Genomic DNA, 26187 nt, shown 5'->3' on the forward strand with positions numbered 1-26187 from the left:
GTATTTTATTTACTTATTTTTCAATACTGTGTATTAATGGGAATAATACAGTAGAGATGGGTAAATTGATGACACAGGAAAGATGTGTATAAGTTTTTTAAGTAGAAAAGGGGATTAGATTTAGTTCTGAAATGGAAGAGTTGGCCTTGGGGACAGGGACAGTGTTGTAATAAGTGGAGGTTAAGGATACCATATGCCTGTACATTAGTGGATACATTTGCTGGTGAGAAGATGAGACAGTTCTTTTCTGATTATGTCTATTTCCTAACAAAAATTTACCAGTTGAGTGCAGGAGACAAGGTTATTATTGGTTTGAGCAGAGGGAAGGTGTAATACAGCAGTTTTAACAAGAGGAAAACCAAATTCACTATGGAAATATACAAAGATTACACGGTGTAGAGAGTTCGCTTAAATTTTCTATCATAAATTTAATGTGAGGCTAGTTAGTGTGGTAGGCAAGTCCATCTTCTTCAGTGAGGATGTAGAGTAGGTGAAGGGTTTAACCTGTGATGAGGTGAAGTGAGGTAAGACGTGGACACAGTTTCTCTTCATAAACGCTAATCTTCCCAGACTAAAGGAGACCTTCACAGCTCCCTTTGTCCTCTTTTATATGTATTAGGAGTGACGTGGTGAGTTTTTGTAGCACTGGTTCTGCTTAAAAGTACCTCTCAGCAAACTCTGTCTGACCCCACTGCTGGTTGTTCTCTGAAATTAGAATGAGGACTATTTAGCACTTTTGTTGCCAGCTGTGGGTCTAATTGTCAAATTTGAGAAAATAGGAAAGAACCCACTTTGAACTTCATAGCATTGCTACATCTGTCTGCAGAGACAGAACAAGCAGATACACTTAGACTCTTGTGGGATCCCAGCTCTAGGGTCTGGGAGGACAGACCATTCACTTGATGTGCGGGTTATATCAGCATCCCCCTTCTGCTATCAATATCTTCCCCTTTACTTAAGAGACTTTGAGTAGGTTTTTGTGACTTGCAAATAAGCAATCCCTGACAAAAAGATCCATTTCTGTATAAATGAGGAAGGGTTTTCAAATCATGTACCATGGAGCTCAGGTTGTCACAGGGGCTTGTGAGCAGGATGAAGACATAACAAAAAAGAACATCTCCTGGTCCTGTGAGCCCACTTCCACTCTGGCCCCTATTACATGGTGGGCTTTTGTTAGGAATTTCACTCACATAGGTTCTATTTAAAAAAATGAAAATGAATCCTACTCTTCCAGCTCTTACACTGTATAACTAACTCACTGTGTAAATCCATTATTATTTATCTTTTGTGATAGTACAACTTCAACTTACGAGGGAGGTCTGAAATCATTTCCCAGGTCATGTGCTGGGTACATGCCAGTTGTTATAGCTGGACCATCACAAGCCTCGAGCTTCAATTCCTGGTTCTCTGACTCTCAGAAAATCTTGTCCAGTGAGTCACTTCCTGGTTCAGTCGAGGTGCAGGAGGGGGCATTGTTTCTAAGAAGATCAACAGCTTTCTCATCATTACCATTTTGGCACCTATGCTCTTTTCCCTTTTTCTCTTTCTTCAGTGTTGTTCTAAATACAAACATTTTGCTGAGGAAGCCTCATTTCAGTGGGGTCATGCCTCTGGGTGAGGGCTTAGTGAGCTCAGGTGATCCCATCAGTCTCTTCCAGTTCAATAATTTTGTAGCTGCATGAACTGACAACTTGTTCTTGGCACAGTTCAAAGGGGCATCCATTAATAATTCTGGGAATGTCACATACTCACTGGCAATAAATGTGAGGCCTCCTTGACCAGCTGAAGTAATGGAATTAGCTGAGAAGAAGAAGGTAGTGGACTTTAGCCTCAGGTCATGTGTAATGGTCACAAGTCAGTGATTTATTAATTTATTCAAGCATAGGATTATTTTCAACAAATAAGAGATCAAATAATTTATTACCTATTCAAAGGGCCTCTTGAAGACATCTGGAAAAACTGGCATAAAAAAGGACAACTTCTAATAACTGAGTAAAACCTAACATTAAATCCAAACTGGAAAATTTCTAACACTTTTACCTTGAAGGCCAGTTTTAGAAAAAGCAGCTATTATATCTTGTTCATTTTCTTGGAAAAAAGTTCTAGAATTAACGTTACCAATTAAAATTACATATTTTTGTTATTAATTCAAATGTTTAAGTTTAGAGATCCCATGCTCATTAGGCCATAATTTCTTACAGGCTTCCTTAGAAGTCTATGGTCTGAAAATCAGATCAGAATCATAAATTTCTTTTTTATTGTCTTAAAACAACATTAAATGTAACTCATTATTAAAATAATAAAAAGACATCATTTTCATAGTTTTTTTTTAACTGAAGATTATAAGATCCCTATAGAGCAATGCTTAAAGAAAATAAACCCCAGCAGCCTTCATTTTGAGCAGAAAGGAAGCTCTGTTTGAGGAAGGAAGGCACTGGTCTCCTGGCCAGCAGTTTTCTAGGTGTTCTTTGTGCTCCAGGGAGACCCTGTGTGACTGTTCTCCATGACTGTGTTAAAAAAACACCTTATCAAAGGAGCAGAGAAATACCTTCCTTTTTCTTTTCACTGCCACAAACTATATGTGTTTCATAATTATATTTGTGTATGCTGAAACAAAAAAAAAAAACACGTGGCATTCCTTCCTTAACAACTGTGTTTTGTAAACAGCATGCAATGCACAGAATACTCATTCTGTTTTTGTTATGGTTAAAAGTCTGCTGCTCCTGTAGAATTCCCTATCCTGTTTAATGGCATCATTCTCTAAGTCATTCAGGCTAATAGAATCCTGAAAGTCCCATCCTAAATGCCTTTCTTTTTTTTTTTTTTTTTGTGGTACGTAGGCCTCTCACTGTTGTGGCCTCTCCCGTTGCGAAGCACAGGCTCCGGACGCACAGGCCTATCGGCCATGGCTCACGGGCCCAGCCGCTCCGCGGCATGTGGGATCTTCCCAGACCGGGGCACGAACCCATGTCCCCTGCATCGGCAGGCGGACTCTCAACCACTGCGCCACCAGGGAAGCCCCCTAAATGCCTTTCTTCTTCTCACTTCTCATGGCCTATTGGTCATGAGTTCCTGGAAATTCAATCTTCCTACCATGTTTTATTAGCTCTCCTCTTTTATCCATCCCCTCTGCAATGACCTCTGTTTGGGAACTTAGTGCCTCTGTCCTGGATACTGCTGTTGTCTCCTTAGATATTCTTCCAGCCTTCCAACTTGCCTTTGCCCTTTGTACGACTGCTCCCACTGCCCCCGACTTCTATCAAATCTATCTCCTGGATAGTCTATAGATAAATCTTTCTAAATTGCAAATATTATCATGTTAAGCCCCATTTAAAGTTTTTCAGTGACTTCCCTATTCCCTAGAGAACAAAGTCCAAATTTAGTTTCATGTCGTGCAATCAACTTGTTGATCTGTCTGGCCTGTGTCCCTACCCAACCTGGTATTTCCTTCACCTGCTCTATTCCTGAATGTTAGTCCTTCCAATACATTCCATCCCATTATTTTTCACCTCCATGCTTCTCACTATGCTACCTATCTTCCCATTCTAGCTGAAGAACACCTACTTATACTTTAATCCCCAGCTCAAATAATTCTTTTTTTGGATCAACCTCACAGCTTCCTGATTTTGCCCTTCTAAACAGAGCTGGTCATTCCCTCTTTAGTGATACCAGTAAGCTAGAATTCATTGCTGTACTAAAATTTGTCTTCCCTATGAGACTGTGAGTAGGAACTAGGTCATTTCTATCTTGATATATCCTCTGTCTAGCACTGGGCCTGGTATATGGGAGGTGCTTTATACATTTTCATTGAGTAACAGGAAATCTAAGCTTGTACTAGAATATAATATTTATTCTTTTTAAGACAACTTTTATTGTTTTCTTCTGCTCATAACAATATTACCCAACAATTGTTAAAAATTCAGAAAAGATAGAAAGAGTGAATGGTCTAGTTTGCAACAGCCCCTGAGTACAAATTGAATCTAGATGTTTTTATGCTTTACTTCTAAGGCCCTTGTAGACTTCCTTTCTCCTATCACTGGGAATTCTGTGTTTCAGAATAGGTCTGTTGTCACTTATTACCATGGCTAACAGAGACAGGACTTCAGTAACCAAGCCAGAACTCAGATGTTGTCTCTACATTGAAGTGCCACTTCAGGTTGGAACCCTGTTCCCAAGCTGCAGCCTCAATGCTATCTTAGTGCCAGGAAGGTTGAAACTCGATTTCTCCCACTCAGAACTGGAGATGCTAACATTTTGCCATCTTGCAATGCAGTTGGGAATGCAGGTACTTGACTGCTGCATAGCAGAGCTGGTTGACTATGGTATGACGTGTCAAGCTTAGTTAAGTGGTCCCATAGTTACATCTCCTTGCTGAATCTGATTTGCAATTCTAGAACCCCTGGGCTGTGGACCAGCAGGAACCCAGCCACACAGCAGGAGGTGAGCGAGTGAAGCTTCATCTCCCGCTCCCCATCGCTCCCCATCACTCGCGTTACTGCCTGAACCATCCCCACCCCCAACTGGTCCGTGGAAGAATTGTCTTCCATGAAAATGGTCCCTGGTGCCAAAAAGGTTGGGGACCGCTGGTCTACTCTATTTCCAGTTGTGTACCCTAAACACTATCTGCAGACATGTATCTATAAGTCTGAATCCCAATAGTGTATAAAATTCAAATTTATACTCCAGAAGGCTCCTTAGCCCCCATGTAATAATGAATAATCATCCTTTGTAATAGAACAAAAAGTAAAAAAACTGAACTCCACTCAGTGAATGTACTAGTTGTTTTTCCTAATTTGTACCATTAGTATTAGCTCTATTGTCTTTACTCATAATAAATAATTTATCTGTATAAAAGACAAGGTTTGTAGTTAGTTTTGCTAATTATGGAAAACCTCTGAAGTATAGTTGGTTGGGTTAGCAAGCCCTGATAGTTGATGTATAGTTTGCTCTCTGATGACCTGGTTCATGGTATGCTTTGGCCAATGTATTAAGGTAAGTTCAACCGAGTTGTACATAACTCAGATGTAGAAAACTGAATTTACCTTTTCTCCTGGAAAACCTGAGTTTTATTTTGCCTGGATGTGTATCTGATCTTATTCTATTACTTTACTTGTGTAGTCATAATCCATGTGTTTTTTGAGATGGGTGTTCCATTATGGGAAAATGAAAGTTCTTTAACAACAATCATAAACATTGGATATACTAGTGTGGTAGATTCAGATAAAAACTTTAAAAAAATTGAAGTATAGTTGATTTACAATGTTGTATTAATTACTGCTGTACAGCAAAATAATTCAGTTATATATATATATAATTTTTTATATATATATTCTTTTCCATTATGGTTTATCATAGGGTATTTTTTTTTAATGGGAGTTTTTTTGTTTTTAAACATATCTTGGATATGACCCCTTTGTAGCAATATTCTCTCCCACCCTGTAGCTTGCATTTTCACACTCTTAATGGTATCTTTTGACAACTGTTTATTTAGTCCAATTTATCAAACTTTTCCTTAAAATCATAGGGTATTGAATATAGTTCTCTGTTCTATACAGTAGGACCTTTTAATTTGTCCATTCTATATAAAAAAGCTTATATCTGCTAACCCCAACCTCCCACTTCATCCCTCCCCCAACCCCATCCCCCTTGGCAATTAGTAGTCTGTTCTCTTTGTCTGTGATTGTTTCTGTTTCCTAGATAGGTTCATTTGTGTCATATTTTAGATTCCACGTATAAGTGATATCATATGGTGTTTGCCTTTCTCTTTTTGACTTACTTCACTTAGTATGATAATCTCTAGTTGCATCCATGTTGCTGTAAATGGCATTATTTTGTTCTTTTTTATGGCTGAGTAGTATCCCATTGTATATATGTACCACATCTTCTTTATCCATTCATCTCTTGATGGACATTTAGGTTGTTTCCATGTCTTGGCTATTGTAAATAGTGCTGCAATGAACATTGGGGTGCATGTATCTTTTTGAATTATAGTTTTGTCCAAATATATGCCCAGGAACAGGATTGCTGGATCATATGGTAATTCTAGTTTTAGTTTTCTGAGGAACCTGCATACTGTTTTCCACAGTGGCTGCACCAACTTATATTCCCACCAACAGTGTAGGAGGGTTCCCTTTTCTCCACACCCTCTCCAGCATTTGTTATTTGTAGACTTTTTAATGATGCTCATTCTGACTGGTGTGAGGTGGTACCTCATTGTAGTTTTGATTTGCATTTCTCTAATAATTAGCAATGTTGAGCATTTTTTCATGTGCCTATTGGCCATCAGATAATATCTTTTTTTCATGGTTCATGATAACTTTTAAGGAGTGGCAAGGACTGGTATTTCAAGACCTTTTAGTATTTATAATGCTATGTAGTCTGACAAAGCAGATATGATTATTTTTTATGCTCAGCTTTACTAAACATAGAGAATGTGATAAAGGTTATTTAACTTCTCGCTTTGATTCAAATCTGCAAGGAAATACACATATTTCAAACATCACCCATAAACAAAGAGATAGGTTAAGATCCTCAAGTGGTCATTTTATTAAACAAATACAAATTTGAAGTGTTTATGATAAAATATATCAATATTGGACAAAAATGTGTAAACAGCAATTCTACAACTGGGAAGACATCTTAGTTTTGTTAATGTTGGTGACATCTTCCCAACCGTGTCTAATCTTCAGTATCTTCTTTCTCAAGCATGGCAGGAATAGTATGGCTTTGCATATCAGGACAACAATCGGAAGGAAAACAGCTATCATAAAATTTGGAGGTGTATACCATACGAATTGTTTTATATCTACCCATTTATTCCAGGCAAAAATCAATGCATGTATTGTGCCCAGCAGAAGGGAAACAATTCCTAGTTTGCTCTGAAAAAGAAAAAAGAATTATCTTGGTGAGATTGGTTCATTTAGAGTTTATTCCATCCTATATCATCTAGATCTGTTTTGTTGCTTGGAAATTCTTCCATTCATCTCCATTTGTTTTCCTATTACGTTTCTCGACAATGTCCACTCATACATTTCCACTCTTTTTACATGTGGGTAATGCCTTTGTCTCCAGGCTATCTAAGTTGAGAAAATTCACAACCATTCTCCTTTTGGTCTCAGAAAATCGATAACATTGCCTTCCCTTTCTCCATACCTTGTTCTTCTCTCTTATGACATTTATTTTATGATGCTTTGTCTCTTGTGCATTTGCCTTAATTCTGCTTATCAAGAGACACCTAAAGTCAGAGACTCTGTCTTAGTCATCACAGGATCCCTGCAGAATCAACACAATGCTGTGCACATTTTAGGTGCTCAATAAATATTGGTGGGTTGACTGAAGATCAGTGCAAAAATCAACTTGATATTAGTGATCTTTATCAATTACAAAGGCAACTAAAGTGATTGACTGTGATTTTGGTATATTAATACTAAAGTGAATGAGCTTGGTCTTTGTTAAAAAAACAAACATTTTGATAAAGTGCAAAAATACCAACAATTATTTCAATGTTTGAACAGAACATAGAGATATGGAGATGTGAAGAAAAATATCAGCTTGCATTGGGATACTTGGCACCATCCAGATAAAGTTACTTAAAAAGAATTGTTCACCTATGTAGTTTTATGGAATTCTGGCAATATCTCTTCTAGATATCTTCTGACTTCTATTCACTTTACAGGAAATGTTCACTAGACTGTCAGAATGAATCCAACTCACAATTATTCAGCAGTAAGCCCCAGTGAATACAACCAAATAGCTAAGTTTATATTTTCAGATATAAATCTCCAAGGTAAATCATAGAGTAGCCAGTTCTTGGATTGTAAATGAAAAGTTGCTAGATTATTAATTGAAAAATATATGTAATCTGTTGAAGATTAATTTACCAAATGTGTATTGTATACATATTATGGGTTAGGTATTGTACACAGAGTGGAATGGGTTGGGTTGTCAAGATACAGCACTTAAATTTGTAATTAAATCTGTAAAGTGATGCACAGCATATGTGTGACAGGCAGAGCAATGTAAGAAGAGAGTTATTTAATGAGGAACAGACAACTCCAATGGCTATCAAGCTAAACCTACAAAATCAGCAAATATTGCGCCTGGAAAATGTGGCACCATCTCTAAACCACATTCAAATAATTCAGATGGAGACATTCTTTCCAGCTTAATAAGATGTCCTGATAAGGTGTCTGTTGGAGTATATGCATGGGTGTGTACAAAGGATAGTGAGGATTAACTGACTTTGTGGGAATTTCCAAAGATGTCTACCCATAAAAGTTAAAGCTATGTATATAATTTAAAAAATCTTGGCAGCGCTTAGGACTGAATTAAGTTTAGTCCTTTGAATCTTGTCAGACATGGATCCCATTGTTCTTTCTAGGGTGTAATCTACCACTAGGAAGTTAACCTCAGTAAATCTGAGACAGTTTTGAATTCCAGGAATATTGAGAAACTTCAAGTGAATAAGCTACATAAAATGTAACTTGGAAAAAGAAGCTTTTAAAATTAGATATTACAATACCTTTGGTAGATAAAACTCCATATTTCAAGGAGGAGAGTACAAAGCTGTGTAACTTAAAAGGCATGAATAAAATCAGAGGATAGGCAAAATTTTTTTTTTTACTTTTGGAGAACTAAGAAAACAATATTGAATTTCTAAAATATCACATTTGTTGTTATTAGATAGACAGCTTTGTCCAAAGCTTGTCCAACAAGCTTCAAATGTTAGAAATAATATTTTTCTTTGAGTAATGCCTTTATATATGTCTAGAAAACACCTCTCCTATTTATCAGCAAGAGGGAAAAATGATAGGAGAGCACATTTTTTTGTTGTTGGTTTTTTTTTTGCGGTACGCGGGCCTCTCACTGCTGTGGCCTCTCCCGTTGCGGAGCACAGGCTCCGGACGCGCAGGCTCAGCGGCCATGGCTCACAGGCCCAGCCGCTCTGCAGCATGCGGGATCTTCCCGGACCGGGGCACGAACCCATGTCCCCTGCATCGGCAGGCGGACGGAGAGCACATTTTTAATTGGAACAAGTGTGAGATCTTTGCTATTGGAAAACCATCTGTTATTTTTTTATGGGGTAAAGTCAATATACTTGAGGATATTATAAGCTTAAAAAGAAGATTTACCTCTCTGAGGGACCAGAGTTTTTTTTATATATAATTTACCTGAATATAGTGAAATTCTCTCCATGTCAAAGAGTCGCTCACAGATGGAATAGATGTCACAGCCAACAGAGCCAGTATTGCAAGTGCCACAATTCCTAGAGACACATAAATTTCCATTCTCCAAACATCATGCTCAACCCAGGCATCTTCTTTATTTTGTTGGACCTAAGAGAGGGTGAAAAGAGGAAGGAAAAAATGCAAACAACACTTGTTTCCAGTATAAGAACCTCCTTCTACGCTCCCTCTACTATGGAGGACCTGCTAACTAGGGGCCTCCACAAATTTATGACTTTATTTTTGCATTTCTCTAAGAGAAATGACATAGGAGCAGTTGATCTTTTTCCTTGAACACAAAATTTATATAATCTGTTTTATTAATTTATATAATAGTTATTTGATGGTTAGAATTGTCATATGTGTGCATATATGGTAAATAAGCAGAAAATAGGAACAATTAGCATTAAAAAGAAATCTTCTGAGGGTGGTAGAAGATTGAAATTGGCTCGGTCCATGAACAAAATAGTTGTTTATGTTGTTAAAGTTGTAGTTTACTGTTTTCAGCTCAGAAAACATTCCTCAAAGTAGAATTATACAACCAAGCCCCAATGAAGAGTTATAATAAAAATTTTTAAAAAGCAGATTACTTTCTCAACACAGGGTTTCAACAGAGGTTTGGGGTACTGATATTAAAATAAGAAACAGTTAATTTGTTAGGAGACTTAGACTTTTTTTTTTTTTTGGTATGCGGGCCCCCCACTGCTGTGGCCTCTCCCGTTGCGGAGCACAGGCTCCGGACGCACAGGCTCAGCGGCCATGGCTCACGAGCCCAGCCGCTCCGCGGCATGTGGGATCTTCCCAGACCGGGGCACGAACCCGTGTCCCCTGCATCAGCAGGCGGACTCTCAACCACTGCGCCACCAGGGGAGCCTGGAGACTTAGACTTTTTAGTTTAGTGATAGTGTCAGTAATGTCATCCTACCTGTTGATATGCCCAGTTTAGCAACTTGTATCTGTAGGATCGTCTCATTGGATAGGATAAGCTGTAAACTGCATGCAGTACAGCAAAAAAGAAACTGAGAAGACCAAATTGCTTTCTTGTTACCATCCACCTATCCAACCAATGTGGAAATTTCTTATACTTGGTTCCATTATGAAGCTGCACAACTGCTGCTATCACGCCTGGCAAATAAACCAGTGCCAAGAGGGTGATGGAAACCATTGGCAAGACTTTGTTGATGACCAGGATTGGAATTTTATAAAAATACTGTTTATGGGAAGTTACAAAAGGGTGAATTATTTCCCTCAGAAGAGTGTAAAGAAAAGTCAGAGATGATACGATAGCAGCGATTTTAATTGGTAAACGCCACTTTGGAAAGAGCTCCTGTTTGTGTTGTAGCTCTGGGGGGCAATCAAATTCATCACAGTGGGTTGTTTGGAGCGAGTGCAAAAGCACAGGTCTTTTCGGTGCGCTGGTCTCTCTTGAATCCTTATTCTACAAAGGAAAGAAAATGAACATCTTAAAATTGAACAAAACAATGGGATGTCTCTCAAACTAATTACTTACTGCTCATTTTACTTATCAGTAAAAAGGGACATTCTGAACCTTGCTTTTGGATACTGGTTAGTGGAAGGTGGCATAAACTATGTGGCAATGATCAAAGGTATACTTAGTTATCCTACCTTACTGGGGGTTTTCCATAATTTCTGTTACTCATTTTTCTTTAAGTCAAAAGAAATACATGCTTCAGATACCTCCACTAGAGCTCAGACCATTGTGTTTCTATCTTGAAAGTGTAAAAGAATGAAATAATGCAACTGGGAAACAAAAACTGAAAAACTTAAAAAACAATCCAGCCATCTTTGGTAAAAATAATAACACTTGTAAGTAGTCATAGTTGTATTTGTTTTATAATTTCTTTTGGTTACTGGACAACTCTCTGCAAACTCCATTCATTCAAGTACAAAGGAACAGGAATAATGTAGTCATTACTATTAGATAAAAATATGTAATTTCCATCTTGTAGCTGTTTTTTAAGTTAATGTTTACTGGAGTATAGTTGATTTACAATGTTGTGTTAGTTTCTGCTGTACAGCAAAGTGAATCAGTTATACATATATGTATATCCACTCTTTTTTAGATTCTTTTCCCATATAGGTCATTACATTACAGAGTATTGAGTAGAGTTCCTTGTGCTATACAGTAGTTTCTTATTAGTTATCTATCTTATATATAGTAGTGTGTATATGACAATCCCAGTCTCCCAACTTATCCCTCCCCCCATCATGTAGTCTCATATTCATAAAATATCTCATTTGTATAAGTACTAATAGACGAATAGTCTATTAAAACAGTACAAAGGCTATATTAGTTAAATCCCACAGGGATGATTTATTTCCTGAGAAAGTTATATTTCTTTACGCAGTTGCATTTCTAGGTAGTTAACAATTCAAAAGAAGTTTGCACTGAATATTACGTCACTTCCCCAACTGACTGATATAGCAGCAAGTTAAAAAAAAAACCCTCAAAATAAGAACTTATAGCAGAGTGTTTCATACTGTGTTACTTTATGAATAAATTTACTTTCTCACCTAATATGTTATTCCTAATTTCTTATAGCTCTATATGTAGACCCATAACATTTTAATGCTCAGAATGATGTTAGTGATTATCTTGTTCATTTCCTCATTTTTTGCAGAGTAACTTTAATTTGCATAGTTCTCTATAATTTTTAGTGCTTAAAAATGACCTCTTGCCATTTGACTTTTACTTTCAGTAACAAATCACTATTATATCCAATGCTTTTTCCAATTACTCCATTTAGAAGGGAGTTGAGCATTATACAGCTTCTGCCATCTCTGCATGTTAAAACAATCAATGGATATCAATTTTCTGGTTATGGGTGAAGAATCATGGAACAGCAAGTAAGACAGTTCACTTGAAAAATGAAAATGATTTTATTTTATGCACACTTATTTTAGACAGTATGTACTTGTACTACCTTATTTTTCCTATTAAGATAATTAAGATAAAATAAATACTTTCTGTTAAAACTGTAGTTGAGATCAGTTAGAAAGGTAAAAAGAGTTTGGAAGCAAAATTTTCCACCACTTGTTCAGTCAAATAATTTAGTAAGATACATTTAATCTTGATGTGGGACAAAAGTGTGACAAATGATTCTTATTCCAAAGTTGAATTTATTTGGTTAAACAGTGAATCGTCAATTAACTTGGTGATCTCTTGGTAAGCTGCCATGGAGCCTATGAAAAAAACAGTTTACAAAACTACTGTTATATGGGCATCGATGACTTTTTCAAAAAACTTAGACCCACAGAATGTTAGAAAGAATTGGAAGGGCTTTGGAGATGATCTGGTCCAACTCTCTTACTTTATAGATAAACCAAGACCCAGGATTTTCAGTGACTTATTCAAGGTTATTCAGCTAAGTCCATGACAGTCAAGGTACAACTCCTCTCATAGCCCACACTGCCCTTTAGCCATCACAGTATCAGTGCCAGGAATCAGAGTAAAGATATCAGCAGACTAAGGTGAAAATCACTTTTATAACACTAGGAGATATAGAACAGCATTTGAATTATTTATAGATTTTAATTAATTTATTTATTATTATTATTATTTTACCAAATAACCATCTTCTTCTCGATTTCTCCTGGGCTTTATTTTCCAAAGTTCTTCTTGGTTTGTGATGTCTTGTCTGCTCTCCATTAATTCTATAAAATAGTATGGCCTCAGCCACCTGTGCAAATAAAAATAATTATCTTCTTTGCATCTATGCTATTTATGATATTAATGTGTGATAGGGCAATATGAAAAAATTACTCATATAACGGCTAGAGTGGCAGATAAAGTGCAGTTTAAAATATAGACTGATTGACTCAACCTCACATTATAATCTGTAAGAATTCAAACAAGTGCCCTTGTGTCAATAGTGTTTTTCTTTGTCCAACTATCAGTGCAGTGAATGACCCAGGTGTCTATATGGAATTCAAAGGGTCAGATGTTGCCTTTTATTTCAGGAGACTTTAACTCCAGGTGCTCAGTTGGAGGAAAGTCAACTCCCTTCAAAGGTAAATAGAATTAGGAATGTAGTTTTCTGAGAGTAACCATGTTGTCAGTGGAGGTTGGAGTTTGCTGGTATAAGATTACACTCCAGGAAGTTGTGTTTAATAGACTTTTGGGGTTGACACTGGAATCTGAAATAATGGTGAAATGATTTTATGGGGAAATGTACTCTGAGTTTCAGAAAATGAACAGAATAGACACTCTTGGTAAGGTGAACGCTGATAGCAGCACAAAGGACTGAAAGACTGTGTTTTAGGAGTGCCACAGAAGAGTTCTGGCATATTGAAATATTTAGAGTTTCTGAGACCGGATCCTGAATGTTTCAGTTACACAAGCCAATACAATCCCTATTTTGCTTAAGTTAGTTTGAGTAAGGTGTATATCACTGGCATTTGAAAGAGTTCTGAGTAAAGCATATGCCAATCTTCAAGTATCTATGAACTCAAATCTATGACAGACATTGAGGAGGAAAAAGAGAAATGAGATTTCCTGTCTGCTCTGGAGGGGTTGTACAGTCTATTTGCTTAAGAAGTATTATTCCAAATCATTTGGTGATTTAACCAACATTATTAATATAGTAATTTGGGGGTGTGTATATGCCTAGGAATACAAGTTTTACTTACTGTAATCAAATACAAGAAATAATTCACCATGCTTGGGAGATGTGTTAACTGTGAGTTTCAGGATGGCAAAGATGTTAACATACAAATCTACACTTTTTCAATATTAAGTCATTAACTATACTGTGAACAGCCAGGTAGGCAGTGGGAATATAAAGTTAAATGAGATGGAGACTCTGCTTTCAAAAAGCTTAAAGTCTAGGAGAGAAGGCAGACATTTCAAGAACTGACCGCATGGTAGTGCAATGCATCGGAAAGGAAGACAAAGCTTTATGGACAGATGGTGGCATGGGAAGGGTGAGGGCTCTCTTCAGGACCTGGTCCTGGAGCATCTAGCAAGTTGGTAGCATTTGCTGATTGAGGGCCACTTTGCACAGAATCTGGGTGAAAAGCCAGAGTGGCCCTGGAGAGGTATCCAACCATTCGTCCACATGGTAGGGAGACCATACTGAAGAGCAAAGCCAAGGAAAAACCCCAGGCAGTTAGGGAGCTTGTTGACTGTGTCGCCCACAGTCCACCTTGTATCCTGAAGCCAAGAAAATAAAATATCAAATAAAATATGTTGGTTTCCCTCAGACATTAACCAAATATATAATTTAAACTCTACAATGAAATCGTTTCATCAACAAAAACAACAGGAAACGGCACAGTATTCAGATGTTAGGAACTCCAGAATTTGATCCAAAGTTCTCTTTCGTCTCCATTAAAAAGCAAAGCCTATTTCTGATGTGACTGTTCCATTGTGCTGTACCAGGACCTGAAGTTCCTGCTAAATATTGACACAGTCCAACTGACTTATGTTTATGTTGAAGAATTTGGAATATTGAAGACACTCAGTGACTGGGATACATGGTCAGTTGCGTTGCATTTCCAAATCTTCTATACTTTTAACTGCAAACTTACTTTACCACATTTAACTATGTGAAGGGGAGATGTTTTTCTTCACTGGGCTGTGTTGTTAGGCCTTGCTTCCTCCGTGTGCTAAACGAATGACCTTTTATTCAATAAGGATTTTTTTTTTTTTTTTTACAAAAAGAACAAAGTCAGGAATTTGGAAGTGTTAGTAAATTTTATGTCTACAAACTCCTTCCAGTGGATTTCACACCTGACACATATAAAGCCTTGATTGACTATTTGGAGGGAACCTGAATCCTAACTGAGATTCTGAAAGAGTCGGACTAATGTTCCAAGGACTTAAAATGAAAACTCTCTGTTACTAGGAAACTTGAAGACGAGTTGCACGGTTTTAAGTAGTACGTACCAATCATTCATCAATACTATGCAAACTCGTGGCGATTTTGCCAAGTTGGAAAGCTTGCCATCAGAACCCAACCTAAGGATACACTTAATAACTCATCATATCCCTTGAGTCCCCAGAGAAAAGGCTTTCCTGTGAGTCCCCGGCTCCCAGCCCCTGGACCAGCCACAATGGAGCGGTGTGCTCCGCGGAGCTGGAAGGCAGCGTGTCCCAGAGCGGCGCGCAAGGGGCAAACTGAGTTGCGCTCGCCCCGAAGCGCCGCTGCTTCAGTCCTGGGAGGGCTCGCAACCCCCTACACTCCTCCCGATGCTGGGAGCCGGTGCCCGGCCTCGCAGGGACACCGAGCGGCAGGTAACAAGCGGCAAGCCAGAACGATTCAAGGAACTCACCCGTCTCTCGGCGTAAGTCGCGGCCGCAGCACCGGCCCGGAGGTGCCCAGCCCCGCTCAGCGCCCGAACCTCCAGAGCGCTAGCCTGCTCTGCCTGGGCAGACTCCGCCTCCTTGTCAATTGTCCGTCCAGCGCCACCTGCCGGTGCCGGGCGTCCGCAGGGCTCCTGCTTGGCTGGACAGTCCTGGGAAGGTCCCAGAGCCGAACCTAGGATTTCCCTACGTGGCCATCCGGCCGCTCCCGGTTTTCTTTCAAAGAGCCCTGTCCTCTGCCTGAGGTCTGCTCTGCACCCTCTCGATCCTCTCGATGTTCTCCTCTCCTCTCCTCTCCTCCTTTTCCCTCCCTGCCTCCCTCCCTTCCGTCCTTCTTCTCGCCTACTTTAATCTCCCAACTAATGAACATTCGTGCAATTCTTTAGAGCAGTGGTTCTCAAACTCTAACATGTATTTCCTGTAGGGCTTATTAAAACACCGATCTGTCGTGTCCACCCCCCTCCCTCCAAAGCTCCTCTCCTCCACCTCGCCCACGTTTCCTGTTTAGTAGATCCGGGATGGGGCCTGAGATTCTGCATTTTCTAACAGTTCCCAGGTGATGCTGAAGCACTCTCAGATCACACTGTGAGAGCTTAGCTAACTCATTTTAGAGCTTTAGCGCTTAGCGAACTCATTTTAGAGCTTTAGAGCTTAGCTGACTCATTTTAAACTTCACAGCAGCTCTTTGAAGTGGCTGTAATTTACAATTTCCAAATCCGAATCTGAATCTCTGAATCTCTTTTGCCCCCTTAATTGTCGAAATCTTGTATCTTAAACCGCACAAACCCTGTCCCCTAGCTGAATAAGTCCTTAAACCCGACGTCCACTCCTTCCCTTCCCCACCTCTGATATTAAAGCCACCGTCCCATACCCTAACCCCATCAAGCACTACAAACCTAAAGTTGAGTTACTGTCACTATTTAAAAGTTTAAGGTTGTTTTTAAAATATGAGGGGTATGGAGAAAGAGCGAATGTGAGCGGGGGATTTACTCCTCTGAGTTGGAACCAGCCTCAGGGTAGAGCATCTGAGACCTGAATTGCAACGTCTGAGGATTTAGTGTATAACATCCCCAGAACTAATCTGATTAGGAAAAGTAAAGGAAAATAAACTCTCAACTGCATTTTCCTTGATTATCTTTTATTCATAGCTAGGGCCCCTAGGACTGTTCATATTTTAATATGTAATTTTCTGTAGTCATTGACTGTCCACAGGGTAATGTTAAAACCCCTTGAAGATTAATTTACCATGGACTGATGCCTTGCGGTAGAAATAGAATCTTACACTTTTTATTTCTAGCAAAACTAGAAAATAATCATTTAAAAAAGTTTTAGAAAAAAAAAATCTCTGTGTTTATAGAACAGATTACGAAAATTAAGACAAATTGCTAAATGTGTCTAAGCATTGTTGAATTTTAAAAATGATGATAGGTCTTAAATCATCAAAACAATATGATTTTATTTTTTAAGATTTGATAGAAAAAGGTCATTCACTTTTTTATAATTTATTTTGCATGTGATGAGGGCAAGGAAGTTAATATTATATTAATATAAGTTGGCTAATTGTAGCAAGCTCCACTTAAAACTGCTTTTCCTGGGCCTCCCTGGTGGCGCAGTGGTTGAGAGTCCGCCTGCCATGCAGGGGATATGGGTTCGTGCCCCGGTCTGGGAGGATCCCATATGCCGCGGAGCGGCTGAGCCCGTGAGCCATGGCCGCTGGGCCTGCGCGTCCGGAGCCTGTGCTCCGCAACGGGAGAGGCCACAACAGTGAGAGGCCCGCATACCGCAAAAAAAAAAAAAAAAGAAGAAAAAAAAAAAAAAAAACTGCTTTTCCTGTTTAATTAAAACATTAGGAATCAAACCCCAAATACTTCTGCTTTATAATTAGACCAATAATTTTATTTCCGCACTTCTTCCGGAAGTTTTTTTGTTCAGTTTTTTAGTGAGGTGAATAAGTATAGTATGTTTCAAAGGAAAATGATTGAAAATGTGAGGTTATTTACTAATTAGTTTGTAGAGTTTATAAAGGCAACAGAACATTGGATTAAAAAACCATAGTATTAAAGAACTTTGATTGGGTTATCAGGAGTTAGTATTACAGACCAAATTTCTGCAATTTTTGCATATATGTGATCTGTGATTTGGGTATGAGGTGAAGGAAAAGATTTTTTTTTTTTTTTTTGAGAAATACAAAGCCAAAGCATCTGAAAATGCTCTGAGTCAGACTCTATAGCACATACTTTATAAAACCAGTATGGCTTGTGGAAAACAACGCTATGCTATTGCAAATGTTGAAAAGCAGATTGCTAGTTTTGGTATGACTTGCGAGAACTTGAGGATTTTAAAATAGGAATTCAACTGTGAGTTACTAACCAATTTGGATCATTCAGAATATTTTGTAACAAACTTAAACTCTAGCAAGAAAGCATATTAACAAAACAGTTCTTCAATCTTATTTAGGGTCAAATACTAAACTAGTGATTTCACAGTAACATATCATGGGGAAAATATAATTTAGAATCCATGAGTACTTTTACTTGACCAAAAAGCAACCTAATCTTAGAATTTGATGGGACTGCCATTTAAGAGGTAAATGGAGTATAGTGGTGAGAGAGATAAAAAATGATCATACTGTTAAAGTTAATCAAAATGATCAATAGACAGTAAATTGTGCGCGGATGACAGGAACTGTATTTAGTTTTTCTCCTTCGGAAATCAAACTGACTCCTAAGGGCACAGTAATTCAAACAATGTTCAACAGTATTTCCAAGTCTACCTCTTACTGTATAACAATGGTCAGACTTATTTTAAGAGGAGGCCAAAATTACCTAAAGTTCATGGGGAAATATTTTGTCCAAATGATTGTATTAACACAGACATGGTAAAGCTCTACTGGCCTAATTTTCTGATTCTACTAGTCTCATATGATAAATTCTCTTCACTAGTTCAAGATCTTCTGGTAGACTAATGCTCAGAGTATGTGGTCAGTTAGCCCCCAATGTCTGTGGGTGAAAGTGGTTGGGGGCAGAAAGAATCCACCTCCAGGACTGGAGGTTTTTAAAAAATTCTTCCATGTATTTCCCCCCAGCTCAAGCCCTTTATTGCTTATTCACCAACACAGTTAACAGTCAACATCTGTTCTATGCGGATTTTAAGAATTAGTGGTTTATTTCAAGGCTCACAGGTCCATTTCTGCCCAAATATTGCTTAATTATGATGCTCAAAATTCTGTGACAAAATATATCCTTTTGTCTTTAAATCTGTTGTAATCTATGAAAAGGTACCTGCGAATGGCATCACATTAAGCCTTACCAGTTATTTACATCCTACTATCATCGAATATTTCAGTACTTTTTTGAAAGTATGTTCTGACAGAGAGAGTGAAATATAAGGGTGTTGAAGATGGATACTGGAAGGCTGTGAAGGGGTTATACCTTAGGGAAAAACAGAATCATTGGAGCCAAGAGGACAGATTTCACCACCTTCATAATATTACTTAACTAGGCAATTTCTCCTTTCCCCACATCTCCATATCAAACGATACATATTGGTGAAAAAAAGTATCTTCTTTAAACCACTCTATCTTGGTCTCCTTTGTTATAGTAGCTTAGCCCATACCTGAGCTTGTTTGATATTATATTACAGCACTTTTCAGAATTAGCCTGTATTGGATATTTTTTTATGTGTTTCTTTTACCCTCATTAAACTGTGAGCTTTAAGAGAGCAGAGACCTTGCCGTTTTTACCTTTGTATCTCTTGTAATTTAGAGATTGGTGGAACAGACTTGTATATGTTTGTGGAATGTGATTTTACCCCTGGAAATAATATGATGGAAAAAAAATTTTTTCCTTTATCCATTCAACCACTGATGGACACATCGCCATTCATCTATGTTTGCTATTATAAATAATGATGCAGTGAACATGGAGGTGCAGATATCTTTTCAGCATAGTGATTTCATTTCCTTCAGGTATATACCCAGAAGTGGAATTGCTGGATCATATGGTGGTTCTATTTTTAATTTTTTTTAATCCTGTTTCCATAGTGGCTGTATTAATTTACATTACCACCAACAATATATAAGGGTTCCCTCTTCTCCACATCCTTGCCAGCTGGCATTTTTTTCTTACTCCAAGTTTAGTCTTTTATCAGTTTGATTATGAAGTAATTTTGGGAAACCATCCAGAAGACTATTTGAAATGTGAATTTACACTCAGCAAAGCTAATGACAAATCTCACCTTATTATCTTGAGATACTAGCTGAGGATACTGTATACATGCTATGTTGGGGATGTATACATGAATAGGGTGTGTGATCAATAGTGGGAGAAACCTTTGTTGGCAAAGGGGAACATGGAAAAATTCAGTAGGAGAACCAGGAGCCTCAGATACTTCTTCTTCTGCACTCTCCGTATAGTGTATTCAGCCTTCTTTGCTAGAGTGGAAACTGCTGGAGGGCAGGGATCATTTCTTTCCATTTGACTCCTCAGACTTAGTAAGAACATAGTATATAGTGAAAAGCTGATAAATACCTATTGAATGAAGAGTACCTTGGGGAGAATTTAAGTTGGGGCAAGTGGTCAACAATGTCAAGTACTATTAAAAGTCAAATAAGATAGGAAATAAAAAAGAGTCTGTTGGGCACAAGAAAAAAATGCTCAACATCACTAATCATCAGAGAAATACAAATCAAAACCACAGTGAGATATCACCTCACACCTGTCAGAATGCCTGTCGTCAAAAAGACAACAAATAAAAAACGTTGATAAGGATGTAGATAAAAGGGAACCCTAGTACACTGTCGGAATGTAAATTTGTGTAGCCACTATGGAAATCAGTATGGAGGTTCCTCAAAAATTAAAACTACCATATGATCCAGCAATTCCACTCCAGGATATATATTTGAAGAAAACAAAAACACTAATATGAAAAGATACATACACCCTGATGTTCACAGAATTATTTACAGTAGCCAAGATATGGAAGCAACCTAAGTGTCAGTCAACAGATAAATGGATATAGAAGTTGTATATATTTTGGGTTGGCCATAAAGTTCGTTCAGGGCTTTCTGTATGATCTTATGGGAAAGATCTCTCTATCCATCTTCTATCTATCTAATCTATCTATCTATCTGTCTGTCTATCATCTATAAAATAATTCATGGAGTCAAGACCAGCTGAAGGGATGGAGGGTAGGGACTTTGAAACTGCAAAAATCGAGGACTTGTTCCCTGCCTTCAAAGAGTATAATATTTATTTGGGAGAAATAGGGAGGCAAGATATATGAATAAGTTAGTTCACTGAGAAAAAAGTGCAAAGTCACTCAGAACCAAGTACTGAACAATAAAATAAAGGCTGGGGTGCCTAAAGTTCACAGAAGCATTGGAGCAATGATTTGGGCTCAGCTGGTGAGAGGAGATGTAATGGAAGAATGAATGTTTTGAACTTGGCCTTAGAAGAGTGAAAGATTTTTCTTTGGGGAAAAGAAAGGGAAAGACTTTGTTTTCTTTCCCAAACCAGAAGTAGCATATATGGATTAAATTTTCCTTTGGTCTAGCAACATATTTATGTCCCGGAATTAGCTTTATAAATCTAGTAGTTTTCCTCCCCTTGACCTACTGCTTGTTTGAGTTAAGCAGAAGATTTCTAACACAGCGTATTGGATGTGATTCCTTAGTACTTCCAAAGGATTTCTCCTAGGCGAGCTCCTAAAGGTGTTAGCCTTCTTCAGACCTCTAGCCCTTAGGAGAGAGCATGTCTCAGAGTAGCTGGAGCTCAAAGAAAATTTATTGAATTGAATTCTCCCACTCAGCTCTTGGTATAGGTCTGTCCTTAATCCTCTTCTGTATTTGGGTTAGTTTCCCCTGAAAGCCCTCATTTCTGTCTACACACTTCCATCCTGCTCTTTTCTGATCATGTTTTAGTCAGTCGTGTGACACGCCTCTCTCTCGATTGATTGGCAGCTGCAGAATCCTTAAGGACATACCTTCACAGGGGAGAGTGCTTATTTGGGGTGAGTCAATAAAAAACACAGAGATAGGTTTGTGGACGACAGAGCAAGCTTTATGCACTGTTTTTGTCTGAAACAGGGTAGAGTTTTTACAATCAAGGAAACTATTCATCTTTTCAGTATTTAAGGGGGAGCTTTGGAAAGGTCAGATTTCATAGCTTCTGTGAAACTGGATTCAGTGGTGGGCTGCTGTGCTATGTGGCCACAAGGTGGCGCCAGAGCCCTGTTCAGTAAAAATGCACTGTTCAAGGGCCTCTGGCGCTGCTGCTTTCTGTTTACATTGTTTTAAGGACTTTCTCAAACTCACTGGAAAGATTCTGTGCGTTCAGACTCACTTCTGTGTGTGTTCATATTTCTGTCTATCTGTCTATCATTCATGCATTTGTTTTTGTGTATATATGTCCTTGCATCTTTGTACAATATCCTTTTTATCTATATTTACATCTGTACCTAATGTTTATTGAGTGTTTACAATATCAAGCATTTCACACAAATTATCTTCCCTTTACTGAGGTATAATTGTCATATAACATTATATCAATTTCAGGTGTACAACATAATGATTTGATATTTGTATATATTGCAAAATGATCACCACATAAGTCTAGTTAACAACTGTCAAGTATAGTTAACAAAATTTTTTTTCTTCTGATGAGAACTTTTAAGATCTCTCCCACAGTACATAATACAGTGTTATTAACTCTAGTCACCATGCTGTACTTTATATTACCATGGATTATTTATTTCATGACTGGAAGTTTGTATTTTTAAACACCCTTCACACATTTTGGGTACTTTCTATCCCCCCACCTCTGGCAACCACCAATTTGATTTCTCCTATCTGTGAGTTCATTTTTTTATGTTTTTCGTTTTTTGGTTTTTTTAGATTCCACATGTAAGTGAGATCATTTGGTGTTTGTCTTTGTCTGTCCGACTTATTTCACTTAGCATAATGCCCTCAAGATCATCCATGTCACAAATGGCAAGATTTCATTCTTTTTAATGGCTGAGTAATATTCCATATGTATGTGTGTGTGAGTGTGTGTGTGTGTGTATTAGATTTTCTTCATCCATTCTTCTGTCAATGGACACAGGTTGTTTCTGTATCTTGGCTATTGTAGATAATGCTGCAATGAACATGGGGGTGCATATATCTTTTTGAATTAGTGCTTTCTTTTTCTTCAGATAAATACCCAGAAGTGGAATTGCTGGATTATATGGTAGTGATATTTTTAATTTTTTTGAGGAACCTCCATACATTTTTTCCATAGTAGTTGCACCAATTTATATTTCCACCAACAATGCACGAGCATTCCCTTTTCTCTACATCCTCACCAACACTTATTTCTCATTTTTTTGGTAATAGCCATTCTAACAGGTGTGAGGTGGTATAAATTATCTTATTTAATCCTTACAAAACCTTTGAAAATAGGTACTTTTATCATTTGCAAATGAGGTAACTGGGGCTTAGAAATGATAAATATAAATAACCTGCTCAAGGACACAAAGCCTTTTTACCCTTTATGTATAATGCTTCTCATAGGTTAACTTTCACAGCACCTTTGTGAGTTTAAAGTATATGCATAGAGAAATAAGAGCAGTTCAAGTAAATTGATTAGAAAGGGAAGAAAGCCCCTGTGCCCAAAATGTTTGTCTTTGGTTCCTGACCTGTTGATTATTAGTTTTCGTGAGTGTGGAGATCTTGTCCTTGATCAAGGTGGATGTATCACACCCAAACTCCCGATGAAGCACAGCTGAGATCTATGAAAGTTACTGGAATAAAGCAGCTTGAGCGATCACTCCCTTCCTAAAGCAACTTTAGCAGCCCCACTTCAACCTCAAGCGTTACGTAAAGGATTTGCTTGAGAATCGTGATCAGCAGTCGTGAGCTGAGACATTCTGAGAAGATCGATTATTTCTTCCTTTTACTCTTGTCACCGTGGCCAAGGACTTCATTCAAGGTGTTTAATGAGTGTTCTGTTACATGCACTAGAATATAATGGTCATAGGTAGAGGGAAGGAAAAACTATCTTTCTAAGTCTCAGGCTCATGATCTGTAAAATGAGAAAATAATTTTACCTCTTTCATAAGGCAGTTGTCAGGATTAAATGAGATAATGAATGTCAAGTGTATGGCACAGTGAACATTACTCTTATTGCTGGAGAATAATGGATGGTAGTGTTGAATGAAGGTGGGGAATTGGCAGAAGGAGAAGAGAAAGGGCAACGAAAAGGAAGGAAGACAAAATTTACTGAGGGACTGAGTGGCAAAGGAGGGGAGGCCCTTAGTTGCATCCAGAGACTGAAAAATCTGTTAGTTCCTCAGTCCTGATTACCACCAGCCAGAAAGCCATAGAATTTCTGGCAGGAGACTTAGAGAGCATCTAATGTAACCATGTTATGAAAGAAAAATGAGTTGTGGGATTTATTCAAGGTCAACTAGAGGCAGCTCCAGGACGAGAATCCAGGACTCCTGACTTTGGTTCTGGTGTTGTTTTACCACTGTTCACATTGCTTTAGGTTAATCAGGGTGTTTGCAAGCACGAGACTGAGACAGTCCTTGTCTGTATATAGGGGCTTGCTTTAGAGCCTTGAGTTGCTGAAATACAATGTCATATGGAATTGAGAGAGGGCAAGGTATTATAACTTTAAATCAAAAGGACAACTTACATGGAGTCTTAGTTCTCCTTGGTATAGTATCCTCAAGTTCATGGTGCATTCAATACATCTCTTCCTAGAAAGGCTACATGTAATGTGATATTTTCCCCATTATGAGAGAACTATGGCTCCTTTTATGTGTGACCTCTTTAAGATTATTCCCCTCTTTCTATTATCTTTACTTATGATATAACCTTATAGAGACTTATTTCTCAGTAAGCTCCCAAATATGAATAGCAGTAATTGATTTTATGGGCTAATATATTTTCAATAGAGTTATGCTTTCTGAGCTTTCCCTAGAGAAAATCTTACTTTTGTAGGTATATTAGCATCTATCTTTTATATACATGGCTACTGGACATAAGCAAGTAGAAAGTAGTTCATTGGATGGTTTCTGAAATTTTAGAGGCTGCCAAGATGGAAGGATCCTTTCCTTTAAAATTACATTGAAAAAGTTCATTTGTAGTACCACACATAGAGTAGCTCTACCATTTTCTTGGTTCATTTTTAATGCTGCTAATGAGCTTGTTCATTTCACTATTCAAACAAATATCTTAAAAAAATATTATCCCTTCCCTCCCACTCTCATATACACACATCAATATGGGTGAAGATAAAAATTGGAACTATGATAATGCTATTTCGAAACATTGTATTTACTGTGGCTTCCAATGACAAAAGTGCATATTTATTGAATGAAATGTAGAAGTTGTAGAACAGAAGGAAGAAACTAAGAATGAGTTTGGTTCTGGAAAATTTTCTCCACTCTTTGCTGATGGTCCCCTCCTTGCTGTTTTCTTTGTTCTGCTTTCATGGTCCTATGAGGACCCAGACTTTTTGTTGTTTGTTTGTTCTTGTGGCTCTGCCATTCCCGAGGGGCTTGGAATCCTCCTTTGGCATCTCTGAACCTGGCCAAAAGACGGGAGGGTCACCTTGGGAGGTTTTAATGGTCCAGGCCTAGAATGGGGATGCATCATTACATTCATAGCCTATTGGCCAAACTCAGTTACAGACTGTCACATCTATATGGAAGGCAAGTTGAGAAAAAAGTAGTCTAGCTTGTGCCCAGGAAGGTTTTGTGAGCATTCAAGAGACTTTTGTGATTGTTTGCTCTGCTGGCACTTAGGATCTGTCTCATATTCCTGCTATGTATAGAATATATCACCCAAGGCAGACCACCCATCTGGTCACTGTATCCAGTTCCAAGTTTGATATTTCCAGTCTTTTTATGAGGACTTGTGAACTATTGACATGTGAACAAGGAAGAAAAGTTATCTGCTCTCCCTACCCACTTAGTGATGGTGGAGCAGGGACAGGATAAACACAAAGACAACTACTGGGAAAAGAAAAGGTTGGGAGACTTACAGCAATCTCTGGTCCACAGATTTTGAAATTCTGTTAAGCAAGCATTCTAAAGGCTTTCTAACCTGGAGGTGGAAGAAATTCCTTGCTTGGCCCTGATTCTGCTTTCAGAGAGGAATTTCCTTGATCAGTGTTCCTCACGGCCCTGGGCTCTCCTTCTGGGAGGTTCTTTCTCATCCATTACCCGTTATGCTCACATCAGACACAGACTTTGGTGAGTATGCCTTTTCTGGGAGTGTGTGTAGCTTCCATTGTCCCTTCCTTCCTGAGGGCTGTGTTAAGACTTTTCCAAACCAGGCTTCTTTAAACCAGCCTCATGATTTCTTTGTCAATTCCGTCAAAATTTTCATAGTTTTCAATCTATTTATATACTTTCAGTAAGCTCCATGTCTTGGTTACCATGCACATAGATTTCCCCTACACATAATACTTAAGCTTTCCCTGTATGCCTGTTCACTCTCATATCTCTCAACTTAGGGGTGGATGCTTTGAGTTAGGGCTCAGTGGGGAAGGTGGTATCCTTATTATTTTTTTAATTTTATTTTATTTTTCACGGTACGCGGGCCTCTCACTGCCGTGGCCTCTCCAGTTGCGGATCACAGGCTCCGGACGC

The 26187-nt window shown here is 38.2% G+C and overlaps 1 protein-coding gene and 1 long non-coding RNA gene across 2 annotated transcripts in view; one reads left to right on the plus strand and one right to left on the minus strand.

Annotated features, from left to right (window-relative positions):
- The window catches only part of LOC309810075, a 352203-nt gene that overhangs the window by 22294 nt on the left and 303722 nt on the right, over window positions 1–26187 (plus strand). The window lies entirely within an intron of this gene.
- Window positions 6519–15606, minus strand: STEAP1 (STEAP family member 1). Its single transcript, XM_082631672.1, has 5 exons — window positions 15519–15606; window positions 12811–12925; window positions 10150–10662; window positions 9171–9335; window positions 6519–6878 (listed from the first exon to the last, which is right to left on the minus strand). Exons 2-5 carry the CDS (start codon window positions 12892–12894, stop codon window positions 6621–6623), a joined length of 1020 nt encoding a protein of 339 aa, XP_082487798.1. The 5' UTR covers window positions 12895–12925; window positions 15519–15606; the 3' UTR covers window positions 6519–6620.

This window comes from Mesoplodon mirus (assembly GCF_964341445.2).
Source record: "Mesoplodon mirus genome assembly, chromosome: 9".
NCBI classification, from domain to species: Eukaryota; Metazoa; Chordata; class Mammalia; order Artiodactyla; family Ziphiidae; genus Mesoplodon; species Mesoplodon mirus.